This window comes from Cetorhinus maximus, chromosome 13, assembly GCF_964194155.1.
Source record: "Cetorhinus maximus chromosome 13, sCetMax3.hap1.1, whole genome shotgun sequence".
Taxonomy (NCBI): domain Eukaryota; kingdom Metazoa; phylum Chordata; class Chondrichthyes; order Lamniformes; family Cetorhinidae; genus Cetorhinus; species Cetorhinus maximus.
The window spans coordinates 17851285-17877890 of record NC_135891.1 but is presented as its reverse complement, the minus strand read 5'-3'; the positions used below and the strand labels follow the sequence as shown (position 1 = coordinate 17877890).

The 26606-nt window shown below is 43.4% G+C and overlaps 1 protein-coding gene across 3 annotated transcripts in view; it reads left to right on the top strand.

Moving 5' to 3' along the window:
- The window catches only part of lama5 (laminin, alpha 5), a 266062-nt gene that overhangs the window by 49612 nt on the left and 189844 nt on the right, over window positions 1-26606 (top strand). For all 3 annotated transcript variants that reach the window (XM_078555045.1, XM_078555046.1, XM_078555044.1), the window contains exon 3: window positions 19909-20026. In XM_078555045.1, coding sequence (XP_078411171.1) covers window positions 19909-20026 — 118 coding nt within the window. The remainder of the gene's footprint in view (window positions 1-19908; window positions 20027-26606) is intronic.

Below are 26606 nucleotides of genomic sequence, written 5' to 3'. Positions count from 1 at the left end.
CATTTATGCTCCACACAAGCCTCCTCCCACCCCTCTTCATCTAAGTGCTTTCAGCGTAGTCTTCTCTTTCCCCCTCCCACACGCATTTTCTAGTTTTCCCTTAAATGCGTCTATTGTATTTGCTTCAGCTGCTTTTGGTAATGCCTTTTTTTTGGATAAGGGGGTTTCTCAAAAGTTGAATGCTCCCTCCTGCTATGTGAATTATTCCACAGCACCTTAGCAAAGCCTTTCGGATGGCATCTCCAACGTTTCCTATTAAAATCGCTCCAGTGAATCGCTGCAGGTTTAATTGCCGGAAATGGCTCCCGTGAGCTAACTTTGTATAATTAAAGTAGTCTGATTGTTATAAATGTTACTTCTCATTTATCCAGTGCTCTAGCATGAACAGGTGACACCTGCTGAGGTACAGTCGCAGGGTACTTCACTCAAGATGCTATTTCTCAGGCGTAAGAATGGATGATGCGAGTTAACAGGCTGTTTGACTGGGGTGGGGGTGGTGGATGGAGAATGGAGGGTTCAGGTGTCATAGCCAAGCCCATCTTCGGCCTCTCTCTTGCACACATCCATTCAAATTTACTAACTTTCCAGGATGAATGAATGGATAATGATCGAGAGAATGAGCCGTGGCTTGCTCACCCTTCTTCAAGCAGCACACGGATGTTTCAGCCCCAGCTAAGAATAGCTAACTCATCTTGCAGCGCGCAGGCTCAGACCTTTCTGGTTTGTGTGGCTCACGAGGTGATTTATTAGTCCACTGAGTCACTGGAGTGCTGTAATTAATATTTCAAAAAGGCACTTAATCAAACGCACATTACCCAACATCAGAGCGAGGATAATGTGGTGCAGAAAGAATACTCAGATGGTAATGCTTGGGTATTCATTGCCAATTTGGATACTTCACAGTTTATCCGTGCCAAGTTCTATACACTTGTGAGATCAAACAGCTTTGCATCTGGGCAGCAATATGAGAGGTTGAACTTGCCTCTGCTGTACTGCATGTTAACCCACCAGATTTTCCCTGTCATCCACCACTGCAACTCAAGGGACCCAATCAGGAGAGGGTTGTTGGTAGACACTGGTGCAGCACGAGGTCCATGACAGTCTCAACTGGAAGGAGAGAGCCCAGCTACCTCTCGCTTACTCATGCTCCCTTTCCCCTCACCCCTTCCACTAACCAGTCCAAGGCCTAAAGCAGCCACTTCAGTCATGTCCTAAGGATTCTTCAGTTCTCCTTTGCCTGGTATTCTTTTGATGCAACGGCCACTGTTTTCTGTGGCATTATTACTCCCACGGCAGTGCTGGACTTCCTCTTGGCAGAGATCAGTTGAGAAACTTTACACGTTTAACAAGATCCAAAAGAGACAACTGAACCAGGTTCTGGACAGCAGATAAATGCTCTGGCCACCCCCACTGAGGTAGCTATAGAAGAATCCAGCCCCAGGTTTTCAGATACAGGAACACTTTCAAATCCATTAAATGAATGTCTTGAAATAATCAGTTCCAAAAAAAGCCTTTGTTCTTATTTCTGTAAAAAAAAAAATCCCACAAGAACTTTGACTGCTTTAGTTGTACAACCTTCATCTCCCTCAATCTCTGGCATCTTTACTTCTTGAGTAAAATTATAGATACAGACCTGGATTTGAGCTGAATCGGTATGACTCGGGAGCACTTTTAAGATGGCAGGCGGGTGCCGATCCAGGAATTCCGACCCCGTTCCAGGGCTTTCTGATTTTCAGGAGTCTTTTTAAGGATGCAGGCTGGTTCCTGTCAAAAACCCACGCCCGGCCGCCCAACCTGGCTGGTTCCATTGTGGGGGTAGGCATGTCCTCTGCAATTTTCATGGAGTCGGGCCAGCTTTTCAAAGAGTTGTGGTTCACGCATGGTCTGCATGAGGGAACCTTTTGAAAGGTAAGTTGTAAAGGTCCTCCTCATACACCCCCATGCCAAGCTATGGCACTTCCATGCCCATTAGTTCTATCCATTGTATACAATGGTAGGACAATTAACTCCCTTGTGATAATAGGGTGTGTAAAAAAAAAACTTTTAAAAAGTAATTTATTCACTACTTTGCACTATATTTAAAAAAAAAAGTCCTTTTACTACAGAGCAATAAAAGTGTCAATCATCCAGGCCCTTTAAAGTATCAATAGCAGAAACTGCAAACACTTGAAACCGCCTCATCTTGTGCAAATAAACATTGTGCCATTGACAGCAGAGAACAGAGAGACAGAGCTATCAATCAAGCTGTGTTTTCCTGGAGCTCAGCTGTTTCAACAGAGTAATGGATTCCTGGGCTCTCAGCCAAGCCTAATTATGCATTCTTAGCTGAGAAGAGCATAGCACAGAGTGGGCCTTTTTAAAAAGCCCACCTTGGCACCTAGCAACCCCTGTGATTGTGGCCCCCGTCCCGTAATTAAAATCCTGTCCTTTATTGCACTTTCTCAGGAGGTGGGCGCACGAAGCTGGGAAGTTTCCTGACTCCTGCTACCCACCTAGGATATGAAAAGCCAGGCCACAATTATGATGGGCACCAAACACAAATATAAAAACATGCAATGTGGTCTAACATTAGATGTGTTGGTTTTATTTGGCGAATGCCCAGATCTGGCCATTTATCACCCTGCTGCTCTTGGTGGGGTTGGTGGGGGGTCATATTGTATGAACCATGCAGTATCCCTGGGAATTTACTGCCCATGAAGACCATCTTGAGTGATCTTGGTTACCCTGTGGCATTTGGTGTAGCTGTGCGAACTTTTAAAAAAATTTCCTCTCCTCTTTACACCTAAGCATGTTGCTATGGTGCTGTAGGTACCTAGATGAAAGCCCTGATTTTTAACAAGGGGAAAGGGGCAAGCCTGAGGCCCTGGCGATTTTAACACTCAACAGGCCTCAATTATAAAAGTTAGGCCCAATTCCCCCTACAAACCCCATCACCAATGCTGGAGGCACAGGAGTGGGTGAGAGAGGTAGAAGACCAGTGCCCATGATGCATAAGCAAAGGTGAATCAGCAGTGGAGAATTACACACACACGCCCCCCTCCCCCAGCCCCCCACCCTGTTATGTACCTCCTCATTACTCAAATAGCAACCCATATACTTTGATTGGAGAGGGAAGTTGATTGGTTGTCTATATTTCTGCCAACCAATATCAGAAACTATAGGGCCCAGAATGTTTGAGAATGAAAATTTGGCACCTTTGCATTTAAAGATTAAGCATAATTGGTAACCCAGGTAAGTTCAAACATTCAGATTTGCTATCATGCAGCACAATTTCAAGGCACCAATCTGTTGGATTCTGCAGACATTTGTATTTTGTATACAGCTTCAAAGTGCTGGTGGTGGCGGGCAGGGTGGCAGGGTGGGGTTAGGTGACTTTGTGCGAGCAGATGTTTAAATTGCAAGACTTTGTTAGATGTGAACGAGGGTCAGAGGTAGAGCTACAACACAGTATCACTGCTTCTAAGCCCTTCATGCAGGTCTAGAGAGGCTCCTTGCCTGAAGCAATTTCCGCTTCTTAATCCCATGAAACATCAAGCAAACAAAGCTCTTTGAACCAGAATTGAAGTAAAATTCGTATCCAAGTGTGTGATTTGACTTTTCAGCTTGTAATGTTTTTGAAGACACTATGCTGTTTGCAGGAATCTGTAAATGCAAGTGAGGACTGAGTGAAATGAAAGTGGCTGCTCTCACATAGAGGTTCAGCTTCAAATGATTTGACATTCAGTTGTAATTGGAGCCTTAATAATTTGTCCATACGAGAGAAGGAGTTTTTCCCCATTGGAAGCACAGCTGCGTCATTTCAGTATCTCACCAGTATGCCTGGGGAGGGGGACGGGGGTAGGGATGGAGAGGTGAGAGGCAAATGTTTGTAAAATATTGTGTGTTTGGAGAAAGGCAATGAAGGGATCTGTAAAAAGTGTGTATATATAGAAGCTCAGTGTGACTCTGCTTGAGTGGGGCTGTATGCAGCTGTGATACCAAAGCATATGGCTAATCTACCCCTCTCACCCCATCCCCACCCCCCACTCCCCTTCCCTCCATTCCACACAGCACTGGAATGTTCATCCCACAACCTTACATTTTGATGAAAACCAGCTTGATTGAACCTGGTGCAAGTGTTGAGTGTCAACCCAAGAAAAGTACAAGTACATATGTAAAACTACTCGGGAGCCGCATTGCATTAACAAACAGATAAATCTTCCACAGAATGCGTTGGAATTAATAACTATCAGTGAGGGAATGCATCTTTCTTTCCGTGATCTCCATGTTAGGGAAAATATTTTTACTGTTTCTGATAATATAGGACCCTCATTCGTAATGATTAGAGTGCCAGAAGTTCTGAAGACTAATTAAACTTGTCAAGCTATACAAACTTTATTGTACTAGAATGCATCACCCTCAAGCTGTTCCCCTCAAAGTGGCAGTTTGCAGCAAACTCCATTTGTGTATGTGCTAATCCTTACACAGTGTTTTCTTTGCAAAAATGTTTTCTTTAATAGTTGATATTATTTTAACCCATATACAGCTGGCTAGCTCAAGGGAACATCTGTCTGTATGCGTTCAGTTCACATTGGAATATGAAGATTAACCTTTTACATCAATGAAGTGGCTCAAATATTAGGAATTGCTTTATGATTGAACTATTATCTCAAACCTGCCAAACACTTAACAACAAAATACTACCTAAAACTAAACAAAAGCTTTACTTCTCGTCATCCAATTTTCTTCCGGTTCTCTTTTGTGGTTATTTTTTGATTCATTTCACTCTTTTACATGTTCCAGTAAATTTATTCTAACACTGATTCCTACATTTTAAACATTGTAGCTTGCCTTTCCTCTTCCGCTTCCCTGCCCCCACTGTTGACTTTGGAAGTGACTCCTTTTATTTAAATATAAAAAGGTTTTCATTGGTGGAGGTTTTGTTTTAATTGTATTGGCTATCCAGTCAGAGAGAGGCTTTGTTCAGAGAGACTAATGTGTCTGCATCATAGTATTTCCCCAAATTGTTTGCTTTCAGCCTCATTCAAACAAAAACATTTGTGAAAATAGAATTTAAAGAAATAACAATTTGGCTGGCTAGAGCAAGCTATTCAGATTTGAGCAATTGGCAACAAATTGTAAACAAGTTTGATGTTTCCCCCCTCACCCCTTTGGAATTGTTGTCAATTGTAATGGAAAATTATCAAATGTGGAACAGCATTAATAACATGGCCTCACTCCACCTCTGTCTTTTACATCCTCCAGCCCTTCAACCAGATATTAGAATACAAGGGTGCAGAAGTCATGCTTCAGTTATACAAAGCCCTGGTTAGATGACTCTAGGCGTATTGTGAGCCTTTCTGGGAATTTCACTGAATAAACTTCCCAAAGCGGAGTTCCTATTGGCCTTAGAGGGAGTGTATGGTAGATTTACTAGAATGATACCTGGATTCCAAGGGTTTAATTATGGGGACAGATTACACAAACCAGGGCTGTATTCCCTAAATTTAATAGGTTACGAGGTGATTTAGCTTTCAAAGTTTTCAAGATATTAAGGGGAAGATTATTTCTGCTATTTGGGAAGTCTAGGACTAAGGGGTATAGTCAAAAAATTACAGCCAGACCTTTCAGGGGTGAGCTGATGTTTGGAACTCTTCTACAAATGGCAATTGATGCTAGGTCAATTGTTAATTTTGAAACTGAGATTGATAGATTTTGTTAACCAAGAATATTAGGGAATATGGGGAAAAATCAGGTCTCCAGAGTTAGGTCACAGATCAACCATGATCACATTGAATGATGGAATAGGCCCCAGGGCCTGTGTTCCTATCTAGCCTCTTGCGTATTCTTCATTTTCATCACTCCACCATTGGCGCCTGTATCTTCAGCTGCCTGGGCACAAAGCTCTGGAATTGCCGACCTAAACCTCTCTGCCTCCCTACCCTTTCTTCCTTTAAGACGTCCCCAAAACCTACCTTTTATTTATTCATTCATGGGATGTGGGCTACACTGGCTAGGCCAGCATTTATCGCCATCCCTAATTGCTCTTGTGAAGGTGTTGGTGAGCTGCCTTCTTGAGTTGTTGCAGTCCATGTGGTGTAGACACACCCACAATGCTGTTAGGAAGGTAGTTCCAGGATTATGACTTTGTGACAGGTCAGGTTTTTAGGTGAAAACAAAAAACCACTGCGGATGCTGGAAATCCAAAACAAAAACAGAATTACCTGGAAAAACTCAGCAGGTCTGGCAGCATTGGCGGAGAAGAAAAGAGTTGACATTTCAAGTCAACTCGAAACGTCAACTCTTTTCTTCTCCGCCGATGCTGCCAGACCTGCTGAGTTTTTCCAGGTAATTCTGTTTTTGTTTCAGGTTTTTAGGTGACTTGGACTGCCTCTGTGACCAACTGTATTAATGTCTCAATGTGGCTTGGTGTCAATCTTTTGTTTAATTACGCTATTAAGTGTCTTAGTGACTATTTACTATGTTGCAGGCGCTATATAAATGCAAGATTTTGCTGCTGTCATTTGATACTTTTAAATGATTTTTATTCTCATTTCACAACACTTTGGAAAGATAGAGACTCCATGGCCAGCGGTGAGGTTTGACCACATGAATCAGAAGCCAGCGACTTAGGGTTTATAATGTTGCAAACGTGCAGGTGCAGAATCTACATCAAGTGAAGCTCCAATCTGGGACCAGAGTCTCTCTCAATTTCAGCCTGAGAATTTATGTAAAATCAATAAAGTATGAATTTTCAACTAAGTTTGTTCAGTTAAACGGGACAAATTAAAGAACTATAGAGAGTTTTTGTTTCAGATTTCCAGCATCCGCAGTATTTTGCTTTTAACTATAGAGAGTACATGGAGTTTAGTTTTCACCTCTATTTGCTTAAAACAGGCTGTCCCTCTTCACGCATTTGCCTAAAACAAATTAGCTGTGCAGATTTAAAACAAAACGACATTGGTTGTGAAATTCCATTAGTGTTACTCACAGAATGTATGTCATGTGTGTGGAACTATTCTGTCACTGAGTGACAAACTGGCTTCATTCCATTTATGAATCAGTGCAGTAACCTCAACCCTGCTCTGCTATTCTCTTTCTTACAGTGCCTCTATGCAATTATAGAATAATGTAGCACAGAAGGCCATTCTGTCCATTACACTGTGCAGCCTCTTCCGGAAGAACTATCGAATTAATCCAAAAATCTCCTGCACTTTTCCCATATCCCTGTAACTTTCTCCCCCTTTAAAGGAATTTTCCAATTCCCTTTTTGAAAGTGACAGTTGAGTCTGTTTCCTTTAGCCCTTTGTGCACTGCATTCCAGACACGGTATTTCTTTTGCTGTTTATTTTTCAAATATTCATTGTTTGTAATTGCCTGCTTTTCAGAAGATGTGGTATGGATTCCAACAACCGCCCTGTACTTCAGGCCTCTCTAAGTCTGAGAGCCACAGCAGTGAAAGTTGGCGGGCATCAAAACCAAAGCCCATTCTCACAGGGCATTTTCAGCACCAAAGTGGTGGAGATTTTGGATTGGTTTTTGGGACTGTACCCAGTCCCTCATCTTTGAGTTAGCCTACGGAGTAGCTCTCTAACGTGAGGGCCGTCTGAAAAGTCTTGGTGCCTGTGGAAGAAAAAGCAACAACATAAACAGTGGGATTGAATTTATTTGGGGAGATGGTTCTCCTGATCATCCAGCAGAAGATTTGTGGGAACTCTGGAGATACTTTGGAAACCAGGTTTATGTGCAGCCCTTGTTTAGGCCAAGATGTACCTCAATATGCTGGGCTGAGTCATTAACATGGTCTTTAACCAGGAACAGAAGCATAACTTTGGTCAATAGTCTTGGGGCTTCTAGGTTCTACTTGGGGCTGAATCTTTTGGAGGCAACAGGCAAGATCCCTTTTCGGGAAGGCTTGCTGCATCTTGTGCCACACAGGTGCTTAACAGGCCAGCAGTGGGCCTTCCTTCCGGATCAAGGATCCTGAGGCAGAAGGCCCGCCTGCTGAGAACTGCCAGCGAATTAGAGACTGGCTGCTCTTCTGTACTCAGCAGCGCCACCAGGGAGGCGGTGGCTGCTGCCGGTACAACATCCATCTGAGGCCGAGGATCGAGGAAGGATCCAAGAGTGATGGCGGGATGAGGTTGTGGGGTAGGGGTTGCAGAGGGGGGGGGTGCGAGGAGTGCCGGTAGCAAGGGCAGGGGTTAGCTCTCAGCATTTCCCCACCCCCATCACACCTTCCCAATTCCGGGTCCCTCAATCTGGCACCGAGTGCCATTGGGTTTGCTTGTCGTGCTTCCCACATGGTGAGTCAGGGTTAATACTAGTGGTGGCAGGATGAGGCCCTTAAGTGGGTGTTAATTACCCATTTGCCGCCTCTATTTGACTTTCGCACCAAGGACTTAATTGAGGTGGGAAACTTGCCAGGGAGAGGGCACAAGATTCTAGCCGTAGTCCTTCTGAGGCACTTTCAAAAATTCAATCCTGATATCCCCCATAATAACAACAACAACGTGTATTTGTGTAGCACCTTTAACATAAAATGTCCTAAGGCGCTTCACTGGACGCTGAGTCATGTACGGACATATTAGGTCAGGTGACCAAAAGCTTGGTCATAGGGGCGTGTTTTAAAGGAGGAAAGGGAGGTAGCGAGGCATGGAGATGTAGGGAGCAAATTCCAGGGCTTAGGGCCTAGGCAACTGAAGGCACGGCCACTGGTGGTGGAGCCATTGATATTGGGGATGTTGAAGAGGCCAGAATTAGCGGAGAGCAGATACTCCTAAGGCCATGGGGGGGATTTGAAAATGAGCATGAGAATAATAGAGATTTATATTTAATTCTTAAATTATGCACAGAGGAAGAAGATCCTGAAACAGTTCACTGCAATAGGATTACTCATATGAAGAATAGACCACCTGGGATGTGAATGTAATCTGTTAAAAACAGCAATGGTAGAAATAGAAAGTAGATGAGATGGCATCAGGTATCTTCATTATACTTCAAATTCTCCCCCGGTGACTGCCAGGAATTTACAGTGACAGGATGGTGGCCTGAATGCTGAATTAAAGGAAGGGACACCGCCTAGATGCATCTTCAGTAACAATACTGCCATTGTTCTGTAAACACAACGTTTAATCACAGAAACCTTCTCCATGCTCAACAAGAGCCTCCAGTGATGGTGTAGTTTGCTGTATAGGCTATTCCAGTGCATCCTCTGCTGTTGAGACCCCGGTTGAACTTCTGTTCCCCAACTTCCCAACCCCCCCACTCCTTATCAATTCCTAGTCCAAGGATCGTGAAGCCAATTGCAGCATCCTTACTCTGGGTACCATAAACTAACTAAGGCTAACTTGGCCTGTGGCTTTCCTAGTGGAACAGCAAATTGCTGCAGCGCACCATATTTTGATATCAGTAGGTAGTTCACATTGTACTTGCATGGTCCTTCCATGAGGCACCTGTAGACCCAATGAGGGTGGATTTTGTGGAGCCCGCAAGAGCAGGAAACGTGGCATGCAGGATGACTGAATTAGGCGGGAACTAAAATTTCGATATCCCGACAGCGGTTTGAGATGCCGAGATTAAGTCACCAGCATGCCTTACCCTGGCCTATGGTGGAACGTACTTGTAATACATTTCATACCATGAATATTCTGTTAGTGTGAAAATTTTTATAATGCATCTTACCTTCAAGGTAAAGCCAATGGCACACGAGAATCTCATGGCACCCAGTTCATGCGTTTAAAATCATGCACACCAGTCAGCTTTGCGCAGTTATGTCTAAGGTCAACGGTTTCCTTCGCTGAACTCTGCAGCACAAGTGCCAGGAGCAGGAGAATGGCAGCTTGAATGGAGGCTTGGGCCTGCCAAGGGTGAGTAAGGGCTGAGGGGGGTGTGTGTGGTGTGGAGTCGGGGGCATCGATGAGTGGAAGAGCGAAGGGCCTTGCGTTCTGGGTGTGGTGGGTGTAGTTTTGATTGTGGACAATGGAAGGAGTTGAAAATCTCTCTGCTCATCAGTCCTATGGATGAAATTCATGGACACGCATTACTGTCTGCCCTCTTCACACAGTCCAATTGTTAGAATACCTATGGGTCTCAAACACCCAATATTCCTGCAACCTCGAGAGCAGGAGAAGAGGATGTGACAAAGGAGGGCACTTGCCGGTCAGCACCAGAGGCCACAATGCCACAAGCAGGAAGCACCAGAGTGGGGACACAGCTCAGGATGCAGCTGCCCAGGGAAGGCATTGTAAAAGATGGGCATTGGCAATTGGCAGCAAAGTTATGGCCGTGATATAGAACCTCCCTGTTCCTCCAGGAGGCTCTCTTCTAGCTGCCAGTAGCTGCAACATTGTCAGCTGACAGCGGGTTTCACCAATGATGAACTTCCCCTGCTACGGAATCGCAAGTGTTTCCTGTGATTGCCACCGTCACTTGGATTTTTATCTGGAAGTGGGAAAGAGCAAGAAAGCTAGGGTGGAGTTATGGTTACGCTGTCGGGAACGGCACACCACTTTAAAATCCTGCCCAATGTACCGTGTAATCACTGTTGATGAAAAAGCCTTTCAACTTTTATATGATGATTCAGCTCCTCTGTTATAATTAGAGCATAAAATCTGTGAGCGGGGATGGAGAAAAGTGCGTCATCTTGCTGGCTGTGTACACAGCACATTTGAAATGTTGTAGCTGGTGCATATTTGTACAGTGTTCAGTCTATATAAGGCTATGAATAGGTACTGTGAAGATTGAACCAGCAGATTCAGATATTTCGGCTTTAGGTATGCATGGGATGCCTGTCCAGCAGTAAAATTAAACTAACACTTTACAAACCCAATTAATTGTCTTTTGCCTTTTGAGCACTGCTGCTGTTCAGTGCCGGAATTCAATTAAGCGAGAAAAAAGTGTCTTGTTTCGCTCACAGACATAGTCCTGTGTAAGAACGCTGAGTGTATTTTGGGTGATTTCCATACTCACTGCTGGTTAATGTTTGTTCCCAGAAAACAAAACAGAAAATAAAAGTTAATCCTTCCTACATGAGAAACTCGGTGTGTGGCACTGACCTCTGCTCGAACATGCCCTGCTGCCAAAAAGTTGACCTGAGAAATCAGCTGACTTGCCCTCACTGAATCAACCAGCCCCATAGTCAAAAGTGATTTATTCGCAATTATGGCAAAACACACCAAATAAAGTTACAGTTGGAGCTTTTCCATTCCTGGTTTTGTACAAGTACTTTGTAATTCATTTAATTGTTTTAAAAAAAAATAACGTAAAGGTGCAGCAGCACACTTCAAAGTTGTGGGGAGAGCGTATTCCCCTCTACTTGTCGATGCATAACTGGTTTGTTGCAGTTTGGAGAGGTTTCATGGGCCACTTCTGCTTACATTGGAAGGTTTGAATTTATTAAAAAATGGGCAGAGAATGAGGCGCTTTCTGGATCTCCTCCTGGTGCAGTGCTGAGGGGTTCCTCATTGATTGCCCTGCTCATTGTGAGACATAACATGTCTTTATATTGTGTCATTCAATCATTAATGCACAGTGCAGAAACAGTCCATTCGGTCCGACAGGTGTTCATCATCCTCACAAGCATCCTCCCACTCCTCTTCATCTAACTCTCTCAGCCTGGCCTTCTATTCCTTTCTCCCCCATGTTTATCTAGCTTCTCCGGCATTGCCACATTCTCCATTAGACAGTTGTGGAAAGGTTGCCCAGCAGCTAATCACATTAGCAACCCACAAATCACTTTTAAAAAAAGTTTCCACCTATGATTTTCCTTCAAACTGTGCTTTTAAAAATATATATAAATATATATATATATACCTGGACTTTAGAATTTTTAAAAAAATTAACCAATTGTGGCTCCAATTTTTAAAGTATTTGATTAAAGAAATAATTATTTGGGGGTACTTATACTGGTATAAGATTTTCTATTTTCCTTCTCTTTCCTCAATGGCATTGTTTTTCTGCCAACTTTCTCTCTTGGAGGCAACGAGATCATTTCTCCCTTTTTTAAATATGATGGACTGGGTCATTAATATGGCCAGGCTGCACCATCATTGCGGATCTTTTCCCCCCGAAGAGGAGTTCACATCAGGAAGTAAGAGACCCGGGAACAGGAACAGGAGGAGAACTGTAGGCCTGGCCACTGGCCTAGGGGCTTCTGGTCTGGTGAATAAAAATCACACGTCAGCAAAATAAAAGCAGCCATCTGTCTACCTGCTGGTCTTCCTTTTCCTTACTGCCTTGGACCCCTTAGACCTTCACATCATGAGGGCAGTCTGGGCACAAAGCAGCCATAGAAATTGAGTTTTCTAGTCTGGTTGGCCCAGTGCACTTTACTTACTGAGCAATCAAGAGAGTCTCAATCATGCAGACTCATCTAAAATCCTGCGATGTGCTGCTACGGCAGTCTTTCCCTCACAGAAATGTGGGCATTCCTTGCACAAAGTGCCATCTGCTGATGCGGATAATTTTGAACACTGAGCTGTGTGTTTTGCCCTTTGAGATGAATGCTCAGATTGTTAGAGGCTGATTACTTCACAGTTTGGAGTGATTTTGTTTTCTGTCCAGATATGAGGCATCCAAGCCCCCTGACCACACGTGACTAAGAATTCCTTTACATACTTGACCATTGCAGAGGTGTTTCTCTCCGAGTCTCGATTCCTTTGTCAGCCATGAATAGAAGCTTGTCGCTTATTTGTGGACATTGGAATTTAATTCATTTTCTTCTGTGAAACTATGGTTTGGTTGGTGTGCCTCTTAACTTTGATTATAATCGTTGATTATTGTCCTGAGTGTGTGCAGGCTCATGGTGTGAGGGACCAGGCTCATTTTTATAGACACAAGCTAGAGTTTAACCACCCACTGTGCATTTTCCTTTGAAAACTATGAGGCTCCAAATAGGCAATAAATCTTCTGAAGGAGTTGCATTGGAAACAAGAGTCGAGCTTAACAGTTGCTATTATCCTTTACAATGTTTAAAAAGAAATACAAGAATGAAAAAAACTTGGCTCATTGGCTCCAAACAACATAATAGCCTGGATTTTGTGGTCAGCAGTGGAAGTAAATATCTATCCTGTATATATTTCAATAGCTTTTGAGAGGCAGCTTATGGTTGAATGAGATCTCTCTGGAGTGGCGCCCTCTGTGGCAGGGCAGACAGCAGTGTGAGACTTCAACCACAATCAGATCGAAGAATCCCCAGGGTGAGCCACAGGGCTGGATTTTCATGTTTGAGACAGGAACCTGGAGAGAGGAAATTTTCCAACCTTGCGATCCCGCCTCCTACCCATGAGTGCCAGCTGGCAGAACTTTCATTTGGCGTAGTCGGAGGCCGGCTGATGCCAAGGCAGCCAGGTTAAAAGTTCTGTCTCCATTTGCAGACACCTTTTGGCCCAGTTCTGCAGATCAGGGTGAGGTTCCCCAACTCTCATCCTCACCCCACCTCAGCACCCTCACCCCATCCTCACCTCAACTCACCTCCAGCCTCCCTCAACCCACTCGCCCATATCCATTGTAAACACAATGTGAGGGTTCTGTAATAACATTAGGAATATTTTGAAAAACTCAAATCTATCAAAACAAACCAACAACACTTGAATATCCACTTATAAAGCTGTTACCCTCTGAGCAACTCAAGTTTGGCAAAATAAACATTACTTGAAATCAACTGTAAATACTATTAGTCTCTTAAAAGCTCATAAATCTGTCAAAACAAACAAACACATATTTCCCTCGATGGCTGTGTCATCAGCCCATGCTGAGCAGAATATATTAGTGGGTTTGGAAGTCAGCCAAGCATTCAGAGATTCCACTGAACAACTGCGTAAACAAAACCTTCTTAGCAGAATCCATGAAAGACTTTGAACAGGCAAAAGCACAGCCATCTGTCAAAGCTTTGAAATGGCTAAACAGATGGCTGAACTGAACCTCAAGGATAAAATCAAAACAGTGAGAGCTTTTCACACCATCAGATCAGGATTTCGCTATTAAAATGGATATTATAGTGGATAATTTATACTCTACTGCATCTGAAGACTTTTCCACTTCCACAGTGCTGTTTGTTACCTCAACAGCTTGCCAGCTGGCAGAAGTTAACAACCTGGCATCCACATTATTTAATGATCACATATCTTTTCAAAACAGGGCCCTATCATCAATCACTGTATTGAAAACCTATTTACTTACTTAACATCATAATCAAATATTGTAGCTTAACACCTTTTTGTACTTGACTTTCATATGGTTCCTGCCTCCAAACCTTGGTACGCCCATGATTTAAGACACCTCTGTGCTGATGTGATTCACCAAAACTGGCCCAACTTGCATCGAAATTGTGGAAGGTCTAAAATACTAACTTCCACAAAGATGTCGGCAATGGCAGGACACCGGTGTGCAGGCTTCTGCAACCTCCTCCCCAATCTTTATCCCATACCAGGGAAAATTGCTGATGCCGGGAATTGGGTGGGAATCACGGGTTTGAGTCCCGCCGACCACTTTTAAAGCACGCCCACATCCGGATGGGAAAATCCAGCCCACAGAGTCTAAACAAGTGTAAGTTAGAATATTTATTTAATTGTAAAATTATGCACAGAGTGAAATGAAGAGGGGAAAAAAGATTGGATTAAGAAAGAGATGAAAGACAAAAGTTTTAAAAACTTTTTAAAAAATCTAACAGTAATTAAAATCTGAAAGAATGAGATGTCACACTTTTAAAGTAGAATTTTCAGTGCAAGAAACTTTTTGGCAGGTAGTAAGACTTTTGACTCCATTAAAAGTGCACTGAACACCTGAATGCACATGTATAACTCTTTTTCTGGCATGTTTAGTTCACAACATGTGAATGAGTACCATAAATTCTCACCCTGAAATAGGTTTCAAAGCAAAGTCTATCAGTGAGGTACCGGCGTAGGGGAACCCAGACAGTGACTCATCGGTTTCTGTACTTAGCTGCCATATGTGGTCACTAAAACTTGATGTCCGATTTACTCCATAATAAGGATGAGTGCTGGTAGCCTGGCTTTTTTTATTGCAAAATCCAGACCACTCATATAACTTATGCTTTTCTTCTCCCCTTCCCTTGGGCATCATTTGTAGATACCTCCAGTGATTAGATTACAAGGGGAGGGTAGGGAGTCCTGTGGATTCCAGTGATTAGATTACAAGGGGAGGGTAGGGAGTCCTGTGGATGGCCCCTTGTGCATAGATTCAAACTAGGATCCCAGAAAATCTGCATGGGCAGTAGATTTTTGACCTTCTGTGATCAGATCTTAGAAATTTTCTGGTTGTTGGCTGTTTCTATTGCCATATTTAATCCTATTTGGTTTTTTTTCAAAATTAGAATTAACGTCTGCAATGATAATACTGTTTGTCCTCCTTGAAGTACCAAACACTGATCTGAAAATCAGTTCAGAGTGTGGGGTAGGGAGCTGGGGGCTCTGAAAATGCAAGAATGTTTACAGAGGATTCCAGATATGTGATATTTGTTTCTGGCCCACTAACAGAACAGCTTGTGCAGTGTACCAATCCCAAAGGTGCAACAAAATGACATTGATTGTGTGGCGATGTGGAAGGTGGTATTGGGATCAGGTACATGGTGTGATTTAGTGCACAGTAGCACATGTTGGTCATTCAGATGCAAAGGTCAGTGTTCCTAAAATGCATACATTTTCCAGTTATTAAGATTAATGGATGAATGGTCAGGGAGGCCCCGCAATGGGGCTCTGATCTCTACACCTGAATCCCTGAGCTATGTTCTGCAGTGGGAGAGTTGAGCTGGTAAAGTTTTGCTGCTACTTATACCCACTGACCACGAATGGATGGAAACTAGCCCAGATCAGGCAAATGGTTACACAACACCTTCATATATTCAGGACTTCCAAGTGCACGGTCATCAAAACTTCCTCTTCCAAATCTTGAAAGGTGATTAGGAATTGTCTGTTTGCCCGTTGCTTTTGAATATTTCTCCAAATTTTGATCTCAAAGTGATAGCAATGCTCATGATGCTGTGTTACTCCTGTGTAAATAGAACAACTTAACATGAGGGCTGACGCATGATTAAGTGCAGCAATTGAGAAGTTGCCTTCAGAGAGGTGTCTCTCTGCTATTGCCTTCATGAAAATGGCATCTTGCTGTCTGGCTCCACATTCAATTAAGCTCCATCATCGCAACCTCCAAAAGCATTTAGCCACTTCCACCACGCCCCTCCAACCACCATCTTCTCCCACCCACCCTCCTTTCCCAGATACCCACCCGCTTTCCAGAGCTCATCAGCTTAATGGAAATAAAGCCCCAAGATCTAATCTCGGGGGAACTTCTGTCCTGATCATTCAGCCACAATGCTTTGCCCCAGTTTTCCTGTGCTGCTAAATAGGCGCACCCATATATTATAGGCCTATATTTTGTTGTTTTATCTTGAAATAATGGCCAAAATGACAATGGGAACTATTGAGCTAAGAACCAGACATTTCTTTAGTAGAGGAATTATTGCTTCCAGTGGGTTAGAAGATCAAAATGTTTAAGGATAAAAAGAGTAAAACTGAGTTTGCTAATTCTGAGGACAGTATCATGCATCTGATTTTAGCAGCTTTAAAACTGCCCACTGACAGATAATAAAGATACTTTGTTCACATTGCCAGATGCTCCCTAATGTTCTATTTATACATGTGCTGGACATTCATGTTTGTTGTGGATTAGGAGAATTGGAACTGCTGATCCAGCACAAACACTGGGGCGTTGTTAGCTCAGTTGAGTTTCTGAGCTGCCTGTGAAGTAGGAGAGCTGCATCAGGTCATGATTAAAAAATTTGTGATCTTAGCAGGTAATCACAATCCTGAGAGGTGACAGCAAGTAGGGAAAAGATCACAGATACGATGTTACCTGCCATCTATTTGAGGCATCCATTCACCCCAAAAATGACTAAAAATGTCAAGTTGCTACAAGAGTTAGAGGGAACAAAAAGTGATGCATTATGTTTTCTCCTCTTATGCTCTTTTCCATGTATTTTCCCCAATCTGATATCCTGGGCAAGATTTATCCCATAATCACCTACAGTTTGGAGGGGAAAAAAGAGAAACAGTTGGTCATTATGACATTATGACTTGTTGTTTGTGGGAGCTTGCTGTGCACAAATTGGGTGCCATGTTTCCTCCATTACAACAATGACTGTACTTCAAAAGCACCTTCAGTAGTATTTAATGGAAGTGAAGGGGGTCTCGTCTGCCAGCTGGAGAGCGCCGAGAGTCGTGTGTTGCCTCTTTTTGGAAAGGCTTGCTGCATTAAGTGCCACTCAGGTGCTAACTAGACAACAATGGGCCTTCTACTCTAGAAAGGACATTAAAACCATAGATATTATACAGTGTAAATTCACAAGGATGATTCCAGGGATAGAAAACCATATTTATGAGGAGAGCCTCGAGATTCTGGGGCTATTTCGATTAGAGCAGGGAAGCCAACTAGGAGACGTAATATTTTTTAAGTTATGGAGGATTTTGATAAAGTGGGGAAAGGGAAAGATTATTTCCGTGGGTTGAAGAGACAGTGACGATCTGTCATCAATTTTAAATCGTTACTAAAAGATGAGGACAGAGAATGAAAGAAGTTTCTTTACACACGGAATTGTTACTGCATGTAATGTTTTACTATATAGGGAGTGGATGAGACAGAGACAATTGAATCTTTTTAAGTTGGATATTCAAAGCAAAGCAAGATAAAGAGGCTGCGGTGGGGGGTGGAGGGGAGGTTGGGTGCAAGGCAGTGTAAGGAATTTCAAATTGCTCTAACAAAGAGGCTACACAGGTATGATGGGCTGAGTGGTGTCCACCTGATCTGTAAACAGCCATGCTTCTGAGTAAAAAGTTTAAAGAATGGTAGCGAATGGAGTGGAGTTTGTATCTGGGGTAGTAGTGGGTATTGTAGGGCATTGGTAGAATGTAGAATTGGACAAAGGGTCATGGTTTGAAAGAAGTATAAATGAAGATTAGATTTAATTGGGGGAATGGATTTGCAGTAACAGTGATATAGCAGAATTTAAAGAGGTAGAGGGTAGGAGAAGTTTAGAATAGCAATATTAACATTGTGAAGGAACTGAAAATTGCAATCCAGATTCAAATTCTGTAGAGTGCAAAAAAAGACGGAAGAGAGCGCAGAGTAAGAATTTTGTTAAAATAATGATCTAGACATGAGAATATGTTGTGAAATAAGAATCGCATGTGCTTCTCAAAAACTAGATAAGAGCAATGAACATTATTGATTGCAGATTGAAGTACTTTTCCATCGTTCAGTACAGGAAGTGAATAGAGAAAAAAGGTGAAAATTTAGAGAGAAATTATTTTTGTCAAAGGCACATTACCCTTTGTAAGGAGTTATGTTACCTAGAAAGGTGAAAAATCATTAGTTATTCATAAGAGGTAGTTTACTGAAAAGATTATTTTCTGCCTAATCTACCCCATTTTCCAGAAATAACTCCCTACTCCTTGCCTCTGACTGTTCCTTGTGACAGAGAGAGCCATATGGCTGTGCAGAGAGGGCTGAGGCAGTTGAAAGGCAGTATAGGCTGGGAGAAAGGCTGGAATGGCCAGAATAAACTCGGAGGGAGCAGAGGAATGGAACTAACAGACCCACGGAGAGAGGGCAGGCCTGAATTGAGCAGAGAGAAGGGAATAAGTAGAGGGGAAGCAATGGAGAAGCAACACTGATTTTCCAAATGATACTCTTTTCATTAAAAAAGAGGAATTTGGGCTCTGATAGGTTCAGTGGATTAGTGCACTACCTGGGTATGGTATTAAGCTAAACAAATCAGAAAAGGCCCGGAAATCTGGTTTGTGCAGCCTGAATTGAACACGACTGGGAAAACTGTGGGGACACAATAACTAGTTGCCCTTTGACTAGGGAAATAAATAAATAAGATAAATTTGCAATGCTAATTATTTTTGTCAATCCCTAAGTATGCAGATGTGGGTGTCAGGTGACAACACAATGTGGTTCCACAACAATGCACTCCCATGTTAGAATAATCCATTGGTGCAGTCTAAACCAGGGGTCAGCAACTTTAATGTCAAGAAGAGCCAATTTTTAAAATTTAATCAAAAATGCAGTATCTTAAGAGCCACAACACTTATTCAAATATCAAAAACAATGAAAAACAAGACAAGAGACACAATATGCTTGCTTTTCTGTTTTAACTTCTGTTTGTTTCCAGTTTTTGCCTTTTTAAATTAGAAACTATTTTCTAAAAAATCGATAACGAGAAAAAAAAATGTGTTTGACCAATCAAGGTTGGGAGCCGCAGATGAATCTTTCATGAGCCACTGGTTGCAGACCCCTGCTCTAGGCTGACACAAGAAGAATGGCCATTTAGACAGGTTACAGAAGGCTTGCTGGTGCTGTGGAACTGTGCCAAGAAGAAGCCATTGTCTTCAGGAAAAGATGATATAAAAGTGAAGTAGCATAAAGGATCGCTTAGACCGTGTGGGGTTATGCGTTTTATAGATAATTTTCTGTAGTTAATGTGCAGAGCATTTCATGTCCTTGTTTGGCTGCCTCTTTGAGTTGCCTCCTCTTTTCACCTTTGACAACTGGGGTGTCAATCTGCTGGAACAAATCAGACGCTGCCCAGTTTTCATCTCATTCATCCAATTAAGTCTGGGAGTGCTCCAGAATGTATCAGAATTCTGGGATTTAAGTCTGCTTACGTTTTCAACTTGGCTAGCCCATGCCTTTTCATGGGTTTTGTACCTGGGCCCATGGTGACTGGAAATGAGAAATTTCAGCAAACCGAATCCAGCGGGGAAACATCAGTGCGTGTTCACAAGAAGATCGACACTATCCCAAGTCAACTTGTATAAACATGGTAACAGCGTAATTATGACGTAGACAGGTTTTTGACAATACCGAGTATATTCTAAAGTTATTAATAAATGATCTTGTCTTTCGCAGCTTTTCCACGTGGCTTATGTGCTCATCAAGTTTGCAAATTCTCCACGGCCAGATCTTTGGGTTCTTGAGCGATCTACAGACTTTGGAGAAAGCTACTTCCCTTGGCAGTATTTTGCCTGTAAGTATAACCCCAGACTGTGTGGAGAAAGTCTTGTTATCAATTGTACAGTTTAAGTAGACCTGGTGTACACTGCCACCCCAAAATATCTTTCAGAATTTGCACCAGCACACACTATATAGTAAGTAGTACACTCTTAAGGTCAGTGTTCTGCTCCCTGATGGCTCTACACACTGCCTCTTTGTTCACTATTCATTAGCTTTGTGGATGTTTTATATCACGTACGTTGGGGTAGAAATTGCTGGACGTTGTGCCCATTTCTCTGGAATAAAACAAGTACAAAGCATACAAATTCAGCAATGAGGTGGCCCAGCCCAATCGACACAGGAACTGGTACCAGCACTAAATACATGGGGCCAATTCTATTTTGTTAGGCGTCCCAAGTATCTAAAAAAGATGGTAGACCTTTAAATATGTGAAGTAATGGCTTAGCGTCTACTGAAGGACCCCTGTTCCTGAGTTAATAAAACTTTTGTGGATTTTACTATTCCGTGGGTTTTTCCTTCTCCCTGTTGTGACTAGTATCAAGGTAGCACAGCCTAAATTCCTCATTCATCTCTTGCACTACCCACTGAATACTATAATAAGGAATGGGGGCAGGTTAGAGAGAAGAAAGAGGTTGTATTTGTGTATAAATGTCTTGTAGAAATTTCTCACGGATAGACAACAGTATAAATCAGGTACCAATCCATGCAGCCAGAAGAGTTGATGTATGCTGGACCAAATGAAAGAGCAGGCACAAATGAAACATACAAGTCTTTTTTTAAAATCAATATGTTACCTCTGACTAGGCCAATGCCATGGCCAGCCCTTGCTCGTTTGTTATTCATCATGTATGGCTCCTTAAATTGGGGATCCAGTTGATCATTAATGCAACATACACCCTCTAAACCATGGCACTGATTTTCATCACAGCATCTTTTTAGGCAGGATCAGGGACTTTAGTGAGACAAAAGTCATTATACAAAACCTAACCACTGACTTCTTTCCCGCTGCAGTTTTTGAGAGAGTCTTGAAATAGGTGCCCGGGGCTCTATTTGGACATCAAGGTGGGACTCTGATTTAAATATATTAATGAGGTACCCATCTGTTGCCAGACATGGGGTAAACTGCCACTTTTATGTTGCTGAAGCAATGTGAAACTGTTATACATATAGCCTTAGTTTGTCTAAACAAAAATGTTATCACTCAAAAATAATACTTAACAAATTGTGTGAAGTGGGCCTTTAGTCTCACTTGGAGCACCTTATTTATAATACAGCACTGCCTGCAAATTTACAAATGGAACATCATATTTCTGATCTTCTCAATTGAGTAATAGCTGCACTAGGATTTATAGAATGAATCTGTGATCAGTGGACTGTGGATAATCTTGTCCATGTGCCGAGTTGCGAAATAAATTGGGGAAAAAAATAAGTCTGAGTTATGTAGCATTAATTTGTGAACATTAGTTTTTTTTGACAGTTCTATGCTCCTAAACCGTCAGTCATTTTGTAAAACTCCTCACTTGTACAAAACTGCATAATGTGAGCCAACAAATATTTCCTGTATTAAGAACAAGATAGGAAATTACGCTTTAAGTTGTTTTTCTCGTTTTCTGAGATAAGTTTGTTGTTCCTTGCAGCCCCCACCCCTCAAAACCCAGGGGAGGTGACTGGGCTGTGGATTTGCAATCACTGAAGCTAGTGGGATTTAAGCATATTATTCCTCACCTCCGCTACGTACATTCCTGTGAAACAGATCAGAAGTAATATGCAGCTGCCCCTGAGGGAAAGCCTTACTTTGTGTAGTGAAATCACTAACAATCGCATTCTCTTTTGAATGCAGTTTACGTCATTGCGCATAGTGACCACAGCATTTCTCTACTGCCCAACCCCCGATGATGCCTTTATTCCTGTGTTGCTTTGCTTCTGCATGAATGCCAAGAGGCAATTTGTGTTGGAACGGAAGCTTTAATTTGCAGATGACTGATGCTAATTGCTAGTGTTTTATTTTACTCTTTTATATGAATATTGCTGTAGTGGCATGTTGTATGCAAGGACCCAGCGCCAGGCTGCTTCCAGATATAAAGGCCAGCCTGAAGCAGTTGTACACAATTGGACTTGAAGGAAGTGGAAGCAAATAAGGTTTACAAAAAGCAAAGGAGCAAAGCAAAGGATTTTAGGGGAGGCGGTGGCAGAGTGGTATTGTCAGTGGACTAGTATTCCAGAGACCCGGTGGATGGTAAAATTTGAATTCAGTAAAAATCAGGAATTAAAAGCCTGATGACCATGAAACCATTGCCAATTGTCATAAAAACCCATCTAGTTCACTAATGCCCTTTAGGGAAGGAAATCTGCCACCCTTACCTGGTCTGGCCTACATGTGACTCCAGACCCACAGCAATGTGGTTGATTCTTAAATGCCCTCTGAACAAGGGCAATTAGGGATGAGCAATAAATGCTGGCCTAGGCAATGATGCCCACATCCATGAATGAATAAAAGAAAAGATTTAAACTGTTGTTTTTATTATTCATTCAAGCTGTGTGGATGTCACTGGCAAGGCCAGCACTTATTGCCCATCCCTATACGACTGTATAGTGGCTTGCTAGGCCATTTCAGAGGACAGGTAAGAGTCAGCCATATTGCTGTGGGGCTGGAGTCACACACAAATCAAACTTAAGGGCAGCAGATTTCTTAAAGGACATGTGAACCAAGTGGGTTTTTATGACAATCTTGTAGTTTCCTGGCCACCATTCCTGATACTAACTAGCTTTTTGTTCCAGGTTTATTTGATAAACAGAAATTTCATTGAGAGAACAGACACTTTTGATTTTTCTCCTGATTGCTAAATACTACATTTGACTCTGAAAGAAAAACAGAAAATGCTCAGCTTTTGAATGATGATAGATTTTTCTCCAATCTTTTTGTTCTTTCAAACGCTGATTGATCCGCAAAGTATTTTCAGCATTGACCAAGCTTTCCCTTGAATATTTGACATTGGTTTTAATTTTTGAGGTTGTAATACAGTTGATACATCATGCCAAGGACAAAGCAATTACAGTGTGGAACGTATTGGGCGGCATTGTCTGTGCCCGCTGGGGTTGGGCATGTTCGGTGGCGTGAGCAGACAATATGGCGAGAAGGCCAAAAATCGGTTTCACGACGCCATGGAACCAATTTGCGCTCGTCTGCGCAGCCCGTCAATGGTGGGCCACGTTCCCCGTCATCAGGTGTCAGGAACCTCATTGTAATGCAGCAGCATATCATTTATAAGGCCAGCCTGCCAGAATTGTTTCCCCACCCCCTGCTGGGATTGTTAGCAGGAAATCAGTCCAGTGCAGAACATGTCTTGACAACTGTGACGTGTAGAAATCAGGACTTACCGCCAGGGCCTTGCTCACATCGTGGACATCCGAGGAGCAGAAGATGCTGGAGCCCAATAGCAATGGCACATTGGAGGAACGTCCATGGCATGCTGGGTGGATACTCATGTACCTGGCTCTGCTGCGAAGCAGCTCACGGAAGTTGGAAAGTCACCATTAATGCTCACAACGGATGATGGTCAAGGGGGTGGGAGAGGAAGGCCTAGGATCAGCTGGGAGAGGAAGAGATGTCAGGGTGTGAGGTTGGGAGGGGGGGAATGAAGGTGTTGGGGGGTTGAGGTTGGGAGGGGGGGTTGAAGATGTCGAGGGTGAGGCTGGGAGGGGGGATTGAAGATGTCGAGGGTGAGGCTGGGAGGGGGGATTGAAGATGTCGAGGGTGAGGTTGAGAGGGTGGGGGGAGGAGGGTGTAACGGGGGAGAAGATGGCAACTGGAAAGGTAGGTGTAAGGGGGGCTGGAAGGTGTAAGGGAGGGAGCCCAGAGAGGGGAGGGAACCCAGAGAGGGGAGGGAGCCCGGAGAGGGTAGGGAGTAAGGATGAAGGAAGGAGTCGGGAAGGGGGAAGGAGTAAAGCTGGAGGAAGAAGTGAGGGGGTGTCTGAGGGATTCTGGAAGAGGAAAGGAGTAAGGGTGGAGGAAGAGGTAGCTGGAGGAAGGAGTTTGGGGGGTGGTGAAGGACTAAGGGTGGTGGAAGAAGTAAGGGTGCCCGAAGGAGTCAGCGTTAGAGTTAGATTAAGCTGCGGGCGGGGGGGATCCAAAGGGGGCAAGGAGTTCAGGGGGGAAGGGGGGATGAGTCTATGACTGCCCCCTGGGGAGCGAAATGAGGGTGGGTGTGGTATGAGGAACGTTGAGAATAATCAATGGCAGAGTGAGGTGGGAGAGTGAGGGCTCAATGGCACCGGTAGGAGAGATGGCGAGGGTGGTTGGTGGGGGCTCGCAGGCAGACACGGACCCTGGGGGTAGGAAGGAGGAGGTCAGGAGGTGGATGTGGATGGGGGTGGGATTTTCGGGAGGGAAGGGAATGTGCACGTTCACCTGGACATCCCTGAGAAAAGGCTCATGGTTAGTAGGTCATGGAGGGGAGGTGGAAGGTGATGACAGGGGGTTCAACTGGGTGACTGGGGCAGGGGAAAAGATGATGGAGCTGACAAAAAAGCGAATCCAGACCATGCTGTCTAGATCCTTGAGGGGAAGGAGTACCTGGAGGGTCGTCAATGTGCCCCGTTTCCCCCTCGCATTGTCACTGCAGAAACTCACCCATGGCTCCCGCGATGGAGCGCAGGTCTGTGTGCATCTCTGCGTTCTGCTTGACCAGGATCTCCATGTCGTCCGCCATCCTCCCCATGGGGACCTCTGTACGCGCACATGTGGGCACATTTCATCAGAGAGCAGGCGGACGCACTCCTCCAACTCACGAGCCACTCTGTTGAGGGCTTCCAACAGCTCTGCGTGATGTTCCCATGCCTTCTGCTGACTCTCCAGGATGAGTTGGAAGGCCAAATCCAGAGGCTCGGTCATCTGACTTGGACTTCACTAGCGCCTGATCCCCGGCAGTCCTCCGAGTGCCGGGGAGCTCGCATGATCCTGCCTCCTGCTGCTGCAGGCGTGTGTCTGTGCGGTGACCACCAGATTGTGAACCCGAGCCTGCTCTAGATCCAGGTCCCACCAAAGTGCATTTCTCTGCGCTGGTGCAGGGTGTGGCTAAGTGCTGTGATGGGCCTTCCAGGCTACATATTTCCAGCTCTTCACTGGAGAAGGAGCCGTCTTTGTTGGAGGTAAGGACCTGGATGAAGCTGAGGGACTGGCAGGCTGTAGAAGCTGGGTCATTAAGTATATTCAAGGCGGAGATAGACAGATTTTTAATCAGTAAGGGAATCGAGGGTTATGGGGAAAAGGCAGGAAAGTGCAATTGAGAATTATCAGATCAGCCATGATCTCATTGAATGGTGGAGCAGACTCGATGGGCCAAATGGCCTACTCCTGCTCCCATGTCTTATGGTCTTATGTGCTTTGTGGTATGGTGTGATCTATTATTCTGTTCACAAGGCTCTCTTAGATGTGCTAAATAGTCCTCTTTTATATAAAGTCTGAGCCACACAGTGGAAGAGCAAATGCATTCTTTGCTCTCCCAGCAGCTGTTACTATAATACTGATATGTCATATTTTGCTTTATAACGCTCATGTGAAGTGCCTTGGCTGTTTTAATATATTAAAGGTGCTATATAAATATAAGTTGTTGTTGTATAATACTATTATGTCATAAGCTGTATTGTTTCTGACTTCCAATGTTAGAACATCTTAAATACCCTCTTAATAAGGCATATTTTGCACTATCTTACAGCCAGGGATTTCTGTCCTTTTTTTCAGAGTCAGAGAAAGGAAGAATTTCTTGCATAGAAGATTAGAAATTTAAACTGTATTTCAGATAAAATAGAGAAGGGTTGTTTTGCATGCCTGTCTTATCCTCCCTCAGATTCTGTCCTGGCTGAGTGATTTCCCTAAAGCTGTTGAACCTCGCAGCAAGTATTGCATTCCTATCAGCTGTTGCTCTGCTTCACTCCTCCAGCACTGAGATAATCAAATGGCAACTTTCCCTTCTAACTTAGGCTGCAGCCCTGGCTGATTTTTAAAATTACAGGCTGCCCAGCAGTGTAGGTAGAGAGCTGAATGTTAAGATCAGCAGCAGGAGAGGGGGAGCATTCCCAAGCAAGAAAGGAATCTATCAATTGAAATGAGAAGGAACAGAGGAAACGGTACTTGTGGGTGTCAGCTGACATGAAGGTGAAGTCGTTGCCAGTTTGGAAATGTTATCTTAAGCTTTTCATTCTTGGGGAGGAAATCAATTTTTTTGTGGGGAGGAGGGTCATTTGATACAAGGATGTCTTATGACAAAGTCAGATGACTCTTGACATGTTCTGTCAGAGCCCACACAGCTCTGGGAGTCTATTTGACAACACTCAACATTAGAAATCTGTAGCATTTTAAACATTGAGAGACAACCTTTTAAATACTACACAATGCACAAAAGGGAAAAAAGATCTACTTGTTGGGGTACTTATTTTAAACTGCTGTCCCGTTAGGCAACACTGAAAATTGGTAGTGTTCGCAGTGTTATGCAGTTAGTGGCAGGTGCTAACTTCAGATGTTTTGTATGTGCTGGTAAATGTCTTTTTTTAATTTGCCCTTGTCCCATCTAAAACCAACCACATCTTTATCAGTG